General features: G+C 36.7%; 1 protein-coding gene across 2 annotated transcripts; it reads left to right on the top strand.

Moving 5' to 3' along the window:
* Positions 1–7,160: 7,160 nt before the first annotated feature.
* LOC140941111 (uncharacterized) lies at positions 7,161–18,461 on the top strand. 2 transcript variants are annotated; one of them, XM_073390075.1, is made up of 6 exons: positions 7,161–7,313; positions 8,162–8,238; positions 9,907–10,041; positions 11,466–11,619; positions 12,427–12,782; positions 17,982–18,461. In XM_073390075.1, the coding sequence occupies exons 2-6, from the start codon at positions 8,169–8,171 to the stop codon at positions 18,011–18,013; spliced, it is 747 nt and encodes a 248-aa protein (XP_073246176.1). In that variant the 5' UTR covers positions 7,161–7,313; positions 8,162–8,168; the 3' UTR covers positions 18,014–18,461. The 2 variants fall into 2 exon arrangements, with proteins under 2 accessions (XP_073246176.1, XP_073246177.1); XM_073390076.1 differs by lacking the exon at positions 9,907–10,041.
* The last annotated feature ends 986 nt before the right edge of the window (positions 18,462–19,447 follow it).

The raw sequence follows: 19,447 nt of genomic DNA, 5'->3' as shown, positions 1-19,447 counted from the left end.
TATTTATGTATCTGATATTTCATTTTCGAGGTCACATTGTACACAAGAAAAGATCTGTCAAGGGAAGTTTTCGCTGTTTTTAATGGCACAGGAAAGGTTATTGAAGAAAATCGTAACACGCGTAATAAAGTATACTTAATTATATTAATATAACAATGTTCAGTTTTCTTTCTTCTTTTCAAGAGGTTACTTTATCATTTAGTACTGAATGAACTCTGTAATTATCAGTTTAGTTCTAAATAAATAAAGCATGAAAAGTCTACGGTAGGAAAGAAAGAGAAGAGATAAAGTAAAATATAACAAAAAAAATTAATGAAGTTATGGGGCAAGACAAGATTATGCCTCACAAAAGGCGCGAACTAATAGACAAGTTTGTTTGTTTGTTTGTTTTCTTTCTTTGCGAGTGCAATAAAAACTCAAAACTTCTAACAAGTGTAAGCTTTATCTATATTTAAGGAATTTATGCCGCCAAAAAAAAAAATTACGCAAATTACGCAAGCGCATTTTACCATGAAAATCCCAGTGAGGGGGGGGGACTTGGGTTAATTTTTGCTGAGTATGTGCCGCTGGCCTCTCAGAGCCCCTATCCCATTTCACTTTCTATTGATTTATCTACCTTATCGATCCTTTAATAGAACATCCTAAATTGATTTGACCCATTTTGTAAATTGAATGAAGAACACTTTACTTTTCACCTACAGTACAAACATTCTGGAACGTTTGCTAACCGTAAATATAAAGAACGTTCTTACCCCAAAACTCAGAAAATGTGCGACCCCATTCTAGTAATTCTATTGAAAATGCGACCCCAACCAGCGACACATTCCCATTAGCCTCTCATAAGGAAGTACCCCCCCCCCCCCCCCACCCTGTGACGAAAATGCGGACGATAGTTCTTTTAAGAACAGTGACAATTTCCTTTCAACTTTGCGCAAGCATATTTCTTGAAAATATTGTACAGTCGACACCGCAGATATAAGATTGTCATGATAAAATAGTGACAGGAATTATGTTTAAAAAGCAACTTAATGTATTGGGACTGACTTTTGACGCGTTATTATATTTTAAATTTATGGGAACTCTTGTAATAAGCTGATGCCTTGTACAAGACCAAGAACAGGTATATACCACAGATTTAGTTCACACGATCGCCGAGCTGTCTGTGTGACACACTGAAGTACATTTCAAGAGAGTTCTTAGCACGAAAGAAAACAGATACCGTAAGGTCCAGCTGGTAATACCTGCTCTTCTACAATCCCGGACAAAACTACTTGGGAAAGTTTCCCCATCATGTCCACTTCCCTATGCAGCAAAACTATTTCCAAAACGAGTCACCTTTCCGAAAAGAAAACCTCTTTCCTCAGTTCAATGTTGCTTCCTACAAACGCCCGGTGATCAGCTGAGTTGCTCAAAGCATGGTTAGCTGTAACCATTGGTTAAGCAGTATCAAAACCAATACGTTGCCAAGGTATTAAACGCTGGTTAACGCTAACCATGCTTCGAGCAACTGGGCCCAGGCTTTCTTTTGACTACACAAAAACATTGCTTTCAGGAGAAGGGGGAGAGGGAAGAACCGGTACAGCTACGATGTTTAGAAAAATGCTGTCCAAGTATACAATATTCTCAACAGTTTTGTCCAAGATTGTAGCTTCGTAAGGTTTATATTTGGCTGAGCCTGTAGCCGGGAGGAGGGCCTGTATGTAATAATAATATCTTAATTACTTATATTGCGCAGGTATTCATAAAAATGCTCAAATGGGCATTACATTACAAACCTATTTACAATAAACAAAACAATAAGAATATATACACTTCCATCATAAAAATCTAAAATATAATATCGATATGTAACTATTAAAATTCATTCAACCGCATAAGCAAACTTAAAAAGGTACGTCTTAAGCTACGAAATAAAAGCATAGCCTGTTTACTTAACAGATAGCGTGAGATTATAAGACCTATACAGTCTCTTAGCTAAAAAACTAGGGTAAATGACGTTTTACATACTAGCAAAGGCAATTCGTTTCAATTTAAATTTAAAAAAAATAACATAATAATAATTTGAAAATATATATTGCTCAGTCAGTTCATGGCTAGCTAATCAGCTGGAAAAAGAGATTAACTTCAAAACCGTTAAAGCTATGTCCGCCATAACCTAGCGACCTTACCTGAAAATTGTCTGACAACATTTTCAATTCGTCGTGACGATTACCTCGATTTTCACGGTTTTTAGGTAAAATTGAATACATTTAATCGATTTCTTAAAATGGCGGATGCAAGATGGCGGATGAACCCAGATCTTTCTTTAATAATAAATGACGTCATCAAGAAGTCACAGCTCAGTAGTTATAGATTTGTTTTAATTGCAAACTTCTCGATTTTGGCAGACATCTTAATATTCAAATATTTTTCGCTTTAAGGGGAAAAATTGATGGAATTTGGATCTTGCCTATAAATACAACAATATGAAGTTATCAAATTACGTCATAGTGTCAACTAAGTTAAACCTTGAGGCTGGAAATGATGAGTACCTCCTGGTACATTATTTCGTGTAATTTTGGTGGACGTATCATGAACGTAACGGCTTTGATCGAAGTTATTTTATTGATGGGGGCTCCGAAACCCCCTTGGCCCGGTCGCGGGAAGCAAACCCCCCCCCCCCCCCCCAAAAAAAAAAAAGACAAACCGGTCTGGGTACAGACAATTAAATGCAATAAGATTTATAAGGTAAATACGTGCGCTGAAATATAGTAGGTGTAAGTAAGAACTTAACAAAATGGTTAAAGGTTGATGAGGCATTTTTTAAACATCTCTGTATTAATTCCTGTTTTTTTATCTTTCAAAAAGAGTGTAACAGTATTGGTCCAGAAACAGTACGGTTACAACCGGAGCAGGTAAGAACTTGCGGGAAGAGGATGTCGAGAATAACATAACATGGCAAAACATTACAAAACCTTTATTTGAAGACGATCTGAATTAAAGTTAAAAAGCTTGTGGGGTCGTGCGCACTAACTAAAATATATTTTAATATATTTTAGTTAAAATATATTTTAGTTTAATTAAAATTGAAATATACCAGCTGAGTATAAAATATAAAATGCAAAGCTAAGAACATGCAACGTCATTAATGTGAGAGATCAATCGGAGTTGATAATATCGGAATTACAGCACGTACCCCACAAAACAAGGCCATTCATAATAGATGGATGAATGACACTAAAATAGAATTTTAGTAGGGCATCTTTAGGTAAAAACCTGATGCGTTTTAATAATTCTAATTTGTTCACAATTGCAAAGATTTTCGTTAGATCCAGTACCGTCCTAAGTGAGTCTGTTATCCACAATCATTCTCAGCATTCCTTTTATTGTTGAATATTTCCTTTCTTTTTTTCCTCATTACGTGACGAAATCCAAGTGATATAGCTGAACAACAGCACGAAAGAGAAGTTAAATGTGGTTAAAGGTTTTAAAGCTCTTGAGTTTCGTGAATAGCCTTTTTTTAAACATTTGTACAGATAACAATGGTTTTCAAAAACATTTCCCTACATTCAGCAGCATGGGAAATTAAAACTTTACAGAACAATATCAAACGTCTGCCGGTTAAGTGTGGTTATATAAGTCTGTTTACAAAGATGGCATGATTATTATGATTGTTCTCTCCCTTTTGCCCTACCCCATCTACTTTTCACTACCAAAGTGAATGATGTATTCTTGTAGAGGCGGTTTGAACAGCTGAGTCTGTGGACGAAATCCCTCACGGCGGAGGCTATTCAAATGAAACTGAACCTCTTCGACAGTACTTTCATAAGGTGCTATTTTCTTCTTCAGCTTTTTTCTAATTGATGAAATTGAGAAATTTTTGTCGAGTTTTGACTTTGACTATTTTAAGAGTGAAAGGGTTTAAGTGGCCTTTAACCAAAGTGACCGCAATTCAAATCTATGTAGGTCATGTGGCTTCATCTGTAGTGTTTATCAAGATATTGGACAAGATTAAATTAAAGAGGAAAGTTTTACTATTGAAAACAAAACCCCAGTATACGTAAATGATAAGGAAACAGATGACGTAGCATGCATATTGGCTCATTGTTTTTCTCTGAAAGATTGCATTCTTATACACGCTCAATATTAATAACTATTCTCTCACTAAGGGCATAACCATTAAGAGGGCAAGTGAGGGGGTGATATGTATGCGAGGAGTTTAATAAGATCATGAAGGTAGCTTTGGCTGTGTAATAAGAAGTGCTTGGCATGACTTCACAACAAGGATGAAACTTCTAGTCGAGTAATCATTCACAAGTGAATAAAATTAGCTTTGATTCCTTTCAAGTGAAAGTTTAAATAGGGCAATATTTTTTCTTCTGGTACATAAAATTGTTGATCAGCAAAACAAATTCTGGGTTTCCTTTATTTATTCTTCAAATGAGCATCAAAGTGTTGATGATTTTTAGAAAAAAGAAAAAATGATACTTCCTCGCCAAAAAACTTGCATTGATATCTTTATTGAAGGAAGTTTGAAGCCATCTCCCGGCCGCAAAATGATAAAACCTCGAACTCTTTTTAATTTTTTTCCCCTACCACGACATTCTCGGCAAATTCGTAGTAGGATGACAATAACTATCACGTGTTCCCGCCAAAATGACGGCCCACGTTCGAGCACCACTAATTAGTACTGATAAAATCTCGTACTCGTAGTCGTACCCGTCTTCGAATCTAAAGGTCTCTAATTTAAAGATCCGAGCCCTGTTCATGATCGACTTCACCCTCCGCCCCTGTCCAGTCGACGTTACTTGCAAAGTATGAGAAACAAAGTTATTTTCCCCGTGAATCAACCGCTACTGCCCATCCACTCCGCGTTGCAAACCACCTTAAATGCTAGAAATTGCAGGACTATATGAAAGGGCAAGTTTCTTGAGAAACTACAATATCTCATTAAGGGAGGAGTGAAACACAAAAATTGTAGGTTTTATTATCAACTGAGTCAAAAGTCAATTTACCACCATAAGTAGATAACAAAGGTGACGTTTCTTGCTCTCATTCAGAGCCTGATCAATATCAATGCGCCAATTTGCGTCGATTTATTTTCCCCATTGCAGGACTAATATAAAAAAGTTCTCTATCTGTTTTCAAGGTCCTAAATTTAACCCTCTCAGTTTTCTTTTCCCTGTAAACTAAAAACATTCCTCTTGTCATAAATAATAATTAATTAATTAATTAATTAATTAATTAATTTTTTCTTTGCTGCTCTCATTTGTTTCCTCTTTTCCCTTTGCATTTTAAGCCTAACTATGCTTAATACTAAAAATATATCAGAACGTTTACTGTTTAAAAGCTCTACCATTGATTTGACTTGTATTCTTCTGTTAATTAATCTGGCTTTGTTATAATAATTAATTGAGGGAGCCTATTACTTATAAGCCCAGTGGTTTCCCTTGGGCTTACTAGTCGTTTGCTTTTTAATATTTAAGCACTTTTTGATTGTTATTGGGGCAAAAAACTTGATTCCCTCTTACTTTCAAAGCGCCAACGCTCCCACGTCAGCATTTTGGTCCTTTCACGTTGATAATTTGACTTTATCAGGGATAAAACCAAAACCTTTCAATGTGGTCGGCCATAACCTAACGTTGGAAACGTGATTAAAGTTGCTATAAAGTCAATGGTCTTTAAAGTGGCTATTAAAGTACAGTTGTTACTTAAAAACCAAACCAAAGTGTCCGGACTTCAAATCTATGTATAGGACCTGTGGCTTCATCTGTAGTGTTTATCAAGACACTGGACAAGGTTAAACTAAAAAGGAAAGTTTACGTTTGAAAACAAAATACCAAAGAAACAGATGACACAGTGTGCATATTACACTTCTGTACACGTTCAATATGGCTATTATCTCACAACAGTCAATTGACCTTAAAGAGGAGAATTGATGGAGTCAGTATATATGTAAGAGAAGAGTCTAATAAGATCATAAAGGTAGTTTTAGGTGTCTAATGAGTGTTTGTTCCTGGTATGACTCCACAACAAAAAAATTGTTAATCGGGCAAAACAAATATTGGCTTTCTTTTTATTTAAACTTTAAGTGTGGGTCAACGTGTTCAGATGATTTTTAGAAAAGGGAAAAAATAATGCAGGGGCAAACAGCCTTTCCTGATAATTCTGAGGGGGGCAGAAGCAAATTGTTGTTGCTGGAAAAATGTGCATGTTGTAGAAAGTCGACAGTATAATTTTCATGATCGACTTCACACTATACGCACTCGTCCAGTCGCCTCTCCCCCTTCTAATTTATCTGTACTAATTAACCACCTAAAATCCTATGAAATTGCAGGACTGTATAGAGGGGTAAGTTTCTTAAGAAACTACGATACCTCATCGGGGGAGGAGCGAAACACAAAAATTGTTTGCTTTGTCAACTGAGATAAAAAGTCAATTTACCACCATAAAATAACATTATGGTGACGTTTCTTGCTCTTAGCCGGAGCGAATCAATATCAATACTCAAATTTGCGTCGATTTATTTACCCATTGCAGGACTAATATAAGAAAGTTCTCTATCTGTTTCCAAGGTCCTAAATTCTTTAACTCTCTTAATTTTGAAATTCAAAATTCAACAAGTATCCCCTCCTTTTGCTATAAACTGAAAGCATTTCTCTAATCATGGATATTAAAGGTATTTTTTAATTTTTTCTTTGCCACTCTCATTTTCTTCTCTTTTTGCTTCGCATTTTTCAGCATAACTATGCTCAATACATTATTATCCCATATATTATAATATTTTAAGTGTTTAGTAGCTCTGCCATTGATTTGACTTGTATCTACTTCTGTTAATACTTCGTTATAATCAAATTAATTGATGTAGCCTATTACTTATAAGCCTGAAGGTTTCCCTTGAGCTTCCACGCCATAAGTTTTTTATTATTCAAGTACTTAATATGCTTTGTATTGTGGCAAAAAAATAAATTTACGATTTCTACTACAGCTGCTACAGCTGATTAAGCCAGCGTTTCAGTGTATTTACGTTGGTAATTTGACTTTATCAATGAGAAAACCAAAACGTTTTATTTATGTGTGGTCAGCCATAACCTAACATTGGATTTAAGTGTTCAAAGTGGCTATTTTGAAGTGGTTACTCAAAAGTATTGGGCAACAGTTACGTTACAGGGAAATCGTGGCTAGTATCACCATCCTTGTCCACCTATAAAAGTGAACGCTATTCCCTAAAACCTAACAGTTGGATATACACGTCTTTGCTGCAAGTCTTCGACCAGCCTCTGAATTTGTGCTCAAGTTCACATTACCTGTTATTTGCAAGATATTGAACTGAGGTAAGTTAGCGTGCTGTTAAACGTTAACATGCAGTTTTACTTAAATGAATCTTAACAAGTATAGAATGCCTATTTTAGGGTTTTTCGATTCGTAGACAGAGTAGTCTATTTTTTTTTCATTATGGATTAGTGGTAGAATATATTTTTTATCATTTTCACAAAGATGTTTACTTCGCAAAATTATTATTACTATTACTGGCATAATGAAGCTCAGGTTTTGCTGGTCAACCGGAAAGTCAGTTTACAGTCTTTTGGCTGATTATGGAGTGGGATCAGAGGGCTTCGTTATAATCCACAGTCAATTTCTTTACCAAGTTAACAATTTCTTTCGCAACCTTGAAGATGAAATCATCTCCTGTTAAAACCTAACAAGACCTAAATCTGAGTTTTCATTTTAAATTATTTTCACAGAACATTTCTGCAGAGAACACATGTGGCGCCTAACATGCCCCAGAACAAAAAAACTAGACGATGATGATAATGATAATAGCTAATTTATAGCACTGATCAGGACTGATGCTTGTGGGGCCGAGAAAATGCCTAAAACAAATATTTCAAATGAAACTTAACAGGGTTAAGAGTCCCAACTGGCCAAAGGTAAATCAGCTGGCTGTTTACAAGCGTGACCGAGGATTTGAACTCGGGACTATCGTGTGAACAAATCCAGCCAGCGGTCAGAGCGGGACTTGAACTCGTGGCCTCCGAATTGTAAGTCCAGCGCTCTAAACACTTGGCCACGCCGCCTCCTAACGTGTGACGATCGCCACAATATTGGCTTTAATGATAAATGACTACAAGTATCCTCTTTTTGCTGAGTTTAAATAACTTTTCTCTTGTTGCTTTTTTAGTTGTACCATGGATCTGAAGATTCGCGTATATTGCGGTTTGCTGACTGCTTTGTTTCTAGCGGTTTATCATGTTCAAGGTAAGGAATCAATTGCCTGTGCCAAAATGTTGACTTCATACTCGGAGAGACCAAAGAAACTGGAAATTATAAAATTTAGTCATACAGTATATTTTAATCACCTTCTAACGCGTCACTGTCCGGTTGTTATTTTAACTCAAGGTGATATCTTTGCGTCAAATTAATCAATTCATTTGCTAATTAAAATTAATTAGTTAATTAATTAATGAATACTTAATTATCCTCTCTTTTTATGAGGTAGTAGCCTTCGTAGCAAGCCTTTCCGCTCGAGTTATTCCTCGAAAACTTGGAGCCAGATCAAAATAAATAAATAAATTAATAATAATAATAAACAAAATAATAATTTCAACTTGAAAAATATGTACATAATTTACAGAAATATTTGAAGTAAGAATTAAACACTATATACCGCATTAAGAAATTTATATAAATCATAAAAATATAATTTGTCAATGACGATTTCCCAAATACATTCCTGGCGGCTCAGATGCGATCAATAACTCTTGGAGGCAGTCCAGAGTTTTAAATTAAGTCATCACAAAAGAGCCAAAATTATTCATCCTGAATTAAAAAGAAACAAGTTAAAGGAATAAAATCTCGTATTCCTAAATTCCTATTTCTTTAAAAAGTTCCTAAAAAAAGAAAAGAAATGATGATAATAATAATAATAATAATAATAATAATAATAATAATAATAATAATAATAATAATAATAATAATAATAATAATAATAATAATAATTGTAATAAAGGACGAGTTAAAAGCTTTTCAGGGATAATGAAAAAAAAAATACAAATGGAAAATCTTAGCCCAGCGGAGCGAGGTACTATTTCCTGTCCCAGTCTCATAATTATTGTTCTCGGCTGTTTGATTTATGCCCGATATTTCACCGCAGTCTCTGCGCACAGTGTAAAAACCTTCCTTTAAACCTTCCAGAACCTTTTGCAGGTCACCTACTTAGCTTTCTTTTCTAAACTAAGTCTGCAATTATCATTTCAGCTCTTCAATCTTTAATCGGTTATGTCCATCACAGCAATTTCATTTTTTCTCGTACTCCTTGTTTGGTCTTAGCTGAGGCCAATTTGTTCATTATCAGTAGTTGTTTTACCTCAGCCCACAGTAGCCATATTCTAGTACACGTACCATATAGAAGTTTGCCACATTCTGGCGGAACTAGTAAAATTTGTGTGGAAGAGAGGCAACCAATAAAACATTCTTGCACATGTGACATATATAAGGTCGCAAGGTATGCTAGCACTATACAGCTTCTGGATTTAACGAGGAAATTAACTTAGGTATCCTTAATAGAACGCAACTTTTAAGAAAATATATTTTATTTTAAAAAGGGGAAAAATCAGCTATTAAATTGGGATTTTCAAAATCAAACTACTCGTTCCCGCTTTTGGGAGACCGAAGTAACAAACTATTATTGCAAAAGTATGATAGACCGATGAAGACATTATAGCTGTTACTCTAACTGTAGGCTCTAATAAACTAGTCGTGTACAGTTTGTACTTTGTGAGAATTTTTAAAATTTCTTCATTAAATCTGCCCACACAGCCTTTCTACGATGAGTTCTGAAACACGAACCGATTTTTATTGTTAATTACAAATTAGTATTTATTTATTTGGTTTGGTTTATCAAATTTTGTATTTTCTTTCTGTCAGCTTACAAAAGGTGTGACTCGCCAATAGGAACTTGTCGGCACTACTGGGATCCCTGCCCAAAAGGCATGATACCTTGTCCTGACAGAGGATGTAAATTGAACATAAACTACTGCTGTTGTCGTAAGGAACCAGCAGGTAGGTTATTGAAATAACAATAGGATATTGCTCCTTCAGGTCAGTTCTGTCTGAAGTCATCAGTTAGGACCTTTACGTACAATTATACAAAATTAATGCTACTATTTTTCTAGAGTTATGAGAAAGATATCAATGTAGCACTAGCCATATTATTTTGGTGAATTTTGCAGGCGTATCATTACCAATTAAAAAGGTGCACCCAAAGTTTTTGGGCCAAATATTTAAACGAAGTCTAATTTTTAATCTTTGAACCTCCAGATCTCTTCTTTGGTGGGTTGTTTTAAGAAGATAAATGCTTTTATAGTCTTCTCTATATGTTTTCATAAAACTGTTCACAATAAATGATGTTTAGATAAAATCATCGTTGGGCAAATTGAAAATGACTTAGAACGCGGTTTTGTGAAATACTGGTTAAACTACTTTTAAATATGTTGTCCTTCAAGTTTCAATCTATGTCCAGGAAACAGTTTTAATCGTTAAATATAGTCGTTAACAACAAAAATGCAGAAGCATTATTTTTGAAAACCAATAGGCAAATTTGCACTAAGAGGTTATGTGACATCGTTTTTATGAAAGTAAAAGTTTTGTATGATTTTTTTCTTCAAAAAACGATTAGTGGGTCATGTCTTGAACAAAATAAAAGTGATTTTGTTTTTCAAACCTGTACCATTTTCTTAAAATGAGTAAGTTCGTAGTTGGTCACGTGACCAAAATTTGATTTTTGAAATTGTGAATTAACTCTTTCTGAACACAAATTTTGCTCTTTAACTTCAAGGAGAATGTTGAAAAGTTGATGTGGGAACGTTTACAGCACATCTGAGCGTAGCTATCAAACGTTTAACAAGATCTAAGCAAAAATAAGTTTTGGCCGCCATGTTGGAGGGCAAGAGTATGCCCTCCAACATGGCGGCCAAAACAAATGATACTACTTTGTTGAAAAATCAAAGTGCCATAAAATATCTCCCTTAAATGCGTTTCCCCTCAAATTTCGGGTGTAAAATAATTTTTATTGCTCTGTCAATTTTTGGCATCAGCAAGATTCCAACTCTTTGTTTAAAGGAAGCATTGGTCACGTGACCTCTTAGTGCAAGTGGCCTATTGATGAGAAGACTCATTTTTGCTTTTTGAAAAGACAGAAAATAGCGTAATGTGGCCTCTTTGTTTTGTTTTTCTGATCTAAGGGTGCAAAAGGTGTGTTCAAATCTCCAAATTTCCCTTATTATTATTCCGAAATACATTGTGTAAATTAATGGACAACTTATATGTTGCACGAAAAACAACACTCGTTCTCCAGTTTTAACTGAGTGGGATTGCAAAGATCACCAGCGATTCATAAAGGATGCAATGAGTAAGGGAATAAAAAACTCAGATTAATTGTACTAACGCTGTTTTTTTGTTGTTGTTGTTCTTTTTTTTTCTGCCAGTATGTGGTGGTCCACTGAAGGGAACATGGGGGGTCTTCAAATCTCCATATTTCCCTTACTATTACCCCCAATACGCGATGTGTGAATGGACAACCTATGTTCCACGAAAAACCAAACTTATCCTCCAGTTTAGTCGGACCTTCGCACTAGCACCGTAAGTACTAAATAATACCCAGGCAAAGTTATTATTGAATAGTTATAGGATAATTCTAAGATTATTAATAAATATTTCTATCAAACAAGTAAATAGGCCGCGCCTGTGGTTTGCTCTGTTGTAAAGTACGCAGTAAGCGGCTAGAGCACAGAAGAAGTGTAAGGGGAAACACAGATTTAGTCGAGTGTTTCTCCATACTTCTTCAATGGCTAGAACTTCGGGTCACATTATTTCCCTCTTTCATGCTGTAATCGAGCTGAGAGGAGAATTAAAATGAATATCTATAACCACTGGAAGACATTTTTAAGCTCAAAGCGACACAAGCTCACAAGCAACATGCGGTAGAACTAGAGTCATGTAAGGAGTTAAGTACATGTGGCTTGCACATTGAGCACATTCCTCCTTTAATTAGGAAAATGATGTGAGGATTGTGGTTATTTACTGATAGCTACAGCTTCTCGACCCATGTAAAGGAACGAATCCTAGGCATTCTTGAATTTTGGACTCCAGGTACTGGATTCGGGATTCTTTATCAGTGGAACGTGGATTCCGGATTCCAGTCGTTAATGGGATTTCAGATTCCTTTTATAACAGAATTCCGGATTCGAAAGCCCAGGATTCCGGATTCCACAAGTAAAAATTTCCAGGATTCGGGATTCCAAACATTCCCTTACATGAGGCGAAGCTTCTTTTTCAATTCGCGCGTTTTTCGTAACAGACTTCAGTTCCATATGGATTGTTCTTCCTTTTATTATTCAAGAAGAATTTAGACTAATGGCTGCCGTTGCTGTTTCCTTTTTCTTTCAGGTGCGACTTCCTTTTAATTTCAGATGGTCGCAAGACACTCAAAATTACCGACAGCTTTAAAGTCCGTCGATGTCACGGATACAAATGCTATTACGATGAACCGTCGTCTTATGACGAGTCTGCAAACAAAGATAATGGCAATTTTTATAACGATGATGTCGATGACGACTTTTACTACTACTACGATGAAAAGCGTAATGAAGACGAAGATGGATGGAAAACCTTCTGGGTTAGTAAACGTCGCCGTCTTATTATCGTCCAAGGTGGGAACCGCCATGTAATCATCAAGTTTAAATCCAAGGGCTGTGGAAGCGCAAAAGGGTTCAGTGTTCGCTACGATAAGAAAAGATCCCGAGGTGAGTTTTTCCTCAGTTTTGAAGCAGCCTAGATATAGCATAAGGTTGAACCCAATCATTTGATAGATCGATTTCAGAATGGCTATATTTTCCTGCTCAAAGCATTCTGATAGTGAGCGTGAGGTGTCTAGAGACGAACCAGGGACCACATGATTTAAGACTGGTTTTCACTTGCGACGGAGTCGAAGTCGCAGTCGTAATCAGAAGCGTAGAACTTAACGATCTAGTAAAAACAGTATTGTGATTCCGCTTTCGACTCCGTCGTTTACGATTGCAAGGCTTGGGGACGTGCATTCTGACTGGTTTATTCTTTTGCTTCTGCTTCCGACTCCGACAAACTGGTTTTCGCTTTATCGTAAGCGACGGAGTCGGAAGAAAATGGAAACATTCTGATTCTTCCTACTCCTTCCCACTCCGATTCCTTTGCTCTTATGACTTTGCTAACGACTCCGATTTTTGTTACGACTCCAACTCCTACTCCGTCGCTAGTAAAAACCAGCCGACATGGCGTTGTCAGCAACTGGGGCGGGGAGGGGGGTTGGGCGGGAACTCCTTTTAATGACCTATTCGGAAGGCTCCGCCCAAACGGGTACTGGTATATCAAAGAGTAGAGTATTCATGAGTTGAAGTATATGAAAGGGAAGGCCAGAAAATCTATGAATTTAAAATTTGAAAGGGTTTTTAATTTAAATGTTTTGAAAAGAAAAAAGAGGCGCCTTGTGGGCTATATAATTTTTATTTCGGTATTTAACGTCACACGGAACTGACAAGAAGCGGGCTTCCGGTTTCAGCGGGTTTTTATTATCATTATTAATTAAAAATGCGCATGCATCTTAAATGGGTACCATTTTTCAATGGACGATGCACACAAATAAGTAACTTTTCTGTCAAAAATAACAGCAAGTAGTAACGTTGCGAGTATGCGCGAGCCGCTGGACGGAAGTTTGTGGTGGTATTGGATCGCAGCGAATGCAGCAAAGAAAAAAAAAATTACCATCGTCTTAGTCATCTGTTCGACCTTTGTGGAGTGCAGATAAGACAAAGTCTTTTTTGTAGTATGCGAGATTGGTCTCAAGGCTAATAAGGCGCAGATCATTCACAATTTTGCGCGGTTATTATTGTTTCGTGTGTGATTATTGTTTCGTGTTTTGGCTTGCGCGCTGACACATCAAGCTTCGATGGGGTTCGGTGTAACAGCTGCAAAACTCCTCTATTAAAACACTGGATAACTGGGAAAAAATCTCTTCACGTAAGTTGTGACCGAGTACAAAACGTCCGACGCTTAAGATTTGAATAAAACGCTGTGAAAAAAAAATTCTAAATGCTAGTCTGTTTATATAGTCATAATTGCAGTTCTTGCGACAATCTCCTTGCAATAATACGATTTCACGTCAGTTATGGTTCAGGAACGCCCTGTTGTTCAGAGATGTGCAACCTTAGTGCAGTGATTCTGCCAGTGATTACTTTTCAGAGATACCCTATCCTAACCACCAGTGTCCAGACCAGGTGCAGTGCCCTAATTCTGCGACTGATAAAATTTCAAAGATATCCGCCCACCCACTAGATGATATAAAACTAAAGACCCAAACTGTAGAAATGACATCTATTAAATGTATGTGATGCCTTAACTTATTCAGGGGTGTAGGCAGAATGTTGTAATATGGAGGCTCTAGAATCCAAGATGCCCCTTATACTTCTAAAATAAAGAATTAGATGAGCCAAAACAGGAGTGTGGTACAAGGTAATCCTAACCATGAAAAATCCTTCCCTTTACTCCCCACACTTCTACATACTAGAAAATTGCAAATATGCACACAACAGTGAAAATTAATTTTAATAGTAAAGATTAAAGTCATATCTAAAACTGCATTTTCTCCCTGAGATACTGAAGTGAATTTTCTGCATCCATGCTTGCACTCATTTTTGCTTTTCATAAATTTTGTTGTTGGTATGTTCTACTGCACATGTGTTAATTATTTTAATTAATATATAGCTAATAAGGCTTAGCTCCCTTGACTAGCCCATATCTATTTGGGGCCAAGTTCTTATGATTTGAAGATTAAAAAATTGAAAATGAGAGAAAATTAGCTCTAACTTTTCCTTTTCATTTAATTTCAACATGAAGAGAACTTAAGGATCTTAAAGCCTGATATTTATAAAGTCTGAGTTTATGGTAGCTTCAAGTGAGCCAATGTATGACTCAATAAAATTAAAGCTTGTCTGTGTGTCTTCTGGGGCACCAAGGCTGTTTGATGCAGTTCAGTATGGAGTGACAGACCCTTCACATTCTGCAGACAGCATAGGGTTGAATGAAAAACAGATAGTCACCATTTTGTACCAGCTCTGCTATGGCTTGAGTGAAAAGTGCAACTGGTTTGAATGTGACGATGCACTCATCATCAATGACTATCACCTGAATCAACAAGGTTTTGTGCTGAGCATCTCATAGGGAGCTCCTGCAACAGGCAAAAGGCAAATGAAATTTTCCATAACTTGTCATCTTTCAACACCAGGAGCATCAATTGCAACTTGTGAAGCCTATGATAGATGACTATATACACTACTACTGTGTATACACAGCCAAACTGACATTGGCAAGCCAAGTGCTCCTAAATTATTAATGTGCACAAACACTGAATATATGAGACCCAGAGTACCAAAAGAATTATTTCTATCGGAGAGTGAAAAGTTATCCCTATGGCATTTTGTTGTTGCCCACAACTACCGATACCCCTTTAGATATTCAGGATTTCTAAAGTGTGATGGATATACGAATTTATATTCAAGAAGGAAAGAAATCTTCGGGATAGAAAAGAAATAATAACATTTATGATTTTTGTAAGCGTACAAATACATTGTATGTGATGGAGCTAATTCTTATGTGGATGCCAATGCAAGGAATCAAATTCAGGAATTTCATGTCCAGTGTAGTCTGTGCTTCAAACAGGAATGGCAGTCCAGCAAGTGCAAAGCTGAACAAGGGAAACAATTGTTTTGCACTTGAACTTGTGCTAGTGTCAAAGTGGGAGTAATATTGTAATGGTCATATGAAAATGCATTAAATCACACTTATCATAATTATTTTATCGTAGGGCAGGGAAAAGAATGCACATATGTGTATTTTCATATTTTATATTGATTTCAGTTATGTTTCGAGACATTATGTAAACATTTTAATCATAACATTAAAATTCTTTTAGGCGCCAATTTTATATGTATAAATAAATCATCATAGAATAATTATCAGAATACAATCATCTTCCAAAATGGTGAGGGTTCTTGTCAATGAATCTGAGAGCTTACAGTGCATGATTATTAAAACGCAAATTCATCAGTGTTCCCCCCCTTTGATGCAAATCAAACATTCAAGAATGAAAGAGTGTTCCGAAACAATGCTTTTACAAGTAAGTTTTGTTGGGATATACTTTTACATGTTCACGAAAAATCTGAAAACAAGGTTGAAAAGGACAAGAAAAATTTTTCTATCTTAAACGAAATTTTAGCAAACAATATTTCAAAATCTACCGCCCCGATCTCTTAATCTCCGAGAATAAGTAATCGCCAGAGAGCAGCAATGTAAACCAGAAAAGCAAATTTTCGAAAATGGAAGGAAACATCCGACTATACGGCCTTAACTGTAAGAGTAGGAAATTTGCTTGTTGATTTCATGCCGCTAAATAGTATCAAAATACTCGAACTTCCCCCCTTTGAATTAACCATTAAAGGTGAAAATACGAAGTGACCGAAAGAGAAGTTTAACCTGTTTAGTCGCTTGTGTGGGATATATACATGGATCTCGCTGTACGGTCAGGGTCAAATACTACAAAAATACGGGGGTCACATAAATTACGTTGAATTCAGGCTGCTATAATTTTAACACATAACATTCGATGATGCTGCTCCACATTTCACAAAGTAAATCAAGAGTTATATCTTACCTAAATGCTAGGCAGCTCTGCGGATCATGGACGATAACCCAGAAATCCGTGACCGCTTGAATGTCAACAAATCAACATATCACAACAAACGACCTTGCGAACGCTTTATCTGCTTCATCAGAGGAGCCAAATGGATGAAAATTAACCAGCTAAATGGTCCTTCTCCCATACATGACACTTCAACATGGCTTAGCCAAAGTATCCAATCTATAAGACACGTCTGCTATTGACTGGATATGCAAAAAAATCTCCCTTGAAAGTGCTTCAGGACAGCTTTCGGCCATTACGATTTCCGGTCAACAACTGCTTCCCAGCAAGCTTGAGGCATGCGCAAACGTTACCACTTGCTGTTGTCAAAAATGGTATACAAAATCGTGAGGGGTTGAGCCACGGGGCGGAGCCTCCTCTTTAAAACATTGGTATGTAGCCCCTTCGGGAGTAAAGCACGATAAAAACCGTGGAAATTTCCTTTTGTTCACAAAGCCGTCTTCTCCAAATTCGTAAATCTCAGTAATTTTACACGCTAGAAGTCACCGTTGTTGCAAAAGTCAGCGAAGCTCTTCGTCGCGAGAGGCCATTGTGTACACTCTTTACGAGGATAATTATTTTCACTGTTTGCTATCGATACGAGTCAAAAGCTTTACTCTCTTCGAATGAAGAGAGCCTTTGATACTGATGTTTCTCCCGCTGAACAGGATATGCCGACCAAAACCTGAAAGTCCTAAACCTTCCTAGGAGGCCAAATTCTTCGACAACAAGCGAGAAAAAAAAAAAAAAAAAACAAAAAAAAAAAAACTCTGAACACCTGCAACGGGTTACAGGCTGTCCAAGTTCTAATTCAGAGCTTGACCTTGTTTTGGTGCGCGTGGCTGAAATTCATTTGTACCCTAGCTTACGAGGTGTCCAAAAAAACATGTCGGTAACAAAAAATTTATTAATTAAAAAATAGTTCCCAAAATGTTTTTAACCCCACACCTTTAACGGCCCCTAAAGAGTACATATGGCAGCTCTGTTGGCGTCATTTTCATTATTATAAAGCTCTCTAAGGGATACGGCGTTACAAATAAGTTGTAACCCTTATGAAACACCGTAAAAGGTTCAACTATAGTCCCTTTAAGACCAGCCTCTGATAAACCACGCTGACATGTTGTGTTAACCAACAATGCTTAGCAAATATAGCAGAAAGGTATAAAGCTAGTGCTGCATTGATTTTTGTTTTGTTTTCTAATTTATTTCCCGTTCTTTTATATTTTCATTTTAGGTTCGAGCTCGAGCTCTGATGAGGAACAGTGAGGACTCATGATGCAGTCGAAACATTGCTCTTCTTTCTATTTGATCATTAATAAGCTTATAAAACTATCCAATTCAAGGAAAGCTCTATTTAATACTTTTTGGAAGAAACTATTCTTCAGTGCATGTAAACTCCCATTTTCAGCCAAGTATTATATATATTAATCTGTGTACGAAGGGTGGTACTTAAAAAATAATAAACGGCTTAAAAGATGTACCGTTAAGTAACGGATGCAAGCGTGACCAGCTATCGGATTGCTGCTTTTAGAGAAACACCCCCTGTCTAAAGGTGATCGAGGGTTTTGTCATTTTATTCCACTTTTGAATTGCTTTTGTTCGTGCCGTTTTGCTCCCGCATTACACCCTGGTTTCAAAAGCAAGGAGAGGTTTATTACTCTCTCCGTTTCTCTTGTATTTGGTTGATGAAATAAACTTCTTTCTTCGTCTAAAACAGGTGTTGTTATGTTGTTGTGTACCCTGAGTGCAGTTGATGGGGAAACATTTCGACCTAAGTGTAACCTCTGAGGTCCTCTAAAAGTGGGTTTTCCCTGCTTCCAGTAAAAATAGTCACGAGTCGGGAAGTCGAACGTTTACATGGCAGAAACTGAGAAAACAGGGCACCAGATCAATTAGGATAAAATTGGAGAGATGACAAAAAAGATCAACACTGGAAATATTTTAATTTGCCATGTGTTATTCGACAACTCGTTTCCAGTAGCATCACTTTTTTCGTGAAGCAAACTTTAAAGTCGGGATCCTTTTATTGTTGGTTTGTTGGTTTGTTTGCTTTTTTGTTCTATTTTGTAGTAATTTCTTCACGCCCCCCAAATTTTATATTAACCGGTCCCCCCTGGGGGGGGGGGGGGGGGGGTACTGAACCTTTTTGCCCTTCCACAGCCATTGGATTTAAACTTGATGATTACATGGCGGTTCCCACCTCGGACGATCATAAGACGGCGACGATTTTGCATGAACGTATTTGAACGTATTTGTCGTTTAGGAATAAGGAAGAAAGATGAAACGCGAACTCGAAATGGCTTTTAAGAAATCTTTGTTGACGTTCTAATCTAAGTAGTTTCATGTCTGAAAACAGGTATGGATTTAAGAGACCATGTCTAAAAACGGGTGTGGAAAATGACATTTTTGTTCTGAAATGGGGTTTGTGTTGGAGAGCCGGTCGGCACACCCCCAACATGATTTTCCAGGAGTATCCCCTCCAGGAGTGGCGCGTCCCATACAAAGCCGATTAGGGACAATAGGAAGGAGAACTACTTGACCTTATTGCTTTCGTGCACCTGATATTCCTTTTGGAGGTCACACAAGAAACGATTTTTCAAGGGAATTTTTGTTGCTTTTTTTATGATACATGAAAGGTTGTTTATTAAGAAACTCGTGACAGGCGCAGTAAAGTAATAAGTTATCGATATAACATACATA

Source organism: Porites lutea, chromosome 6, assembly GCF_958299795.1.
Source record: "Porites lutea chromosome 6, jaPorLute2.1, whole genome shotgun sequence".
Classification (NCBI taxonomy): Eukaryota; Metazoa; Cnidaria; class Anthozoa; order Scleractinia; family Poritidae; genus Porites; species Porites lutea.
Note: the sequence above shows the minus strand (reverse complement) of the source record. Positions and strands in the feature narration are given on the sequence as shown.

Coding starts and splice junctions, on each gene's coding strand:
- LOC140941111 (XM_073390075.1), top strand. CDS start 8,169: ATGGATCTGAAGATTCGCGTATATTGCGGTTTGCTGACTGCTTTGTTT. Junction 10,042..11,465: donor TTGTCGTAAGGAACCAGCAG/GTAGGTTATTGA, acceptor TTTTTCTGCCAG/TATGTGGTGGTCCACTGAAG. Junction 11,620..12,426: donor CGGACCTTCGCACTAGCACC/GTAAGTACTAAA, acceptor TTTTTCTTTCAG/GTGCGACTTCCTTTTAATTT.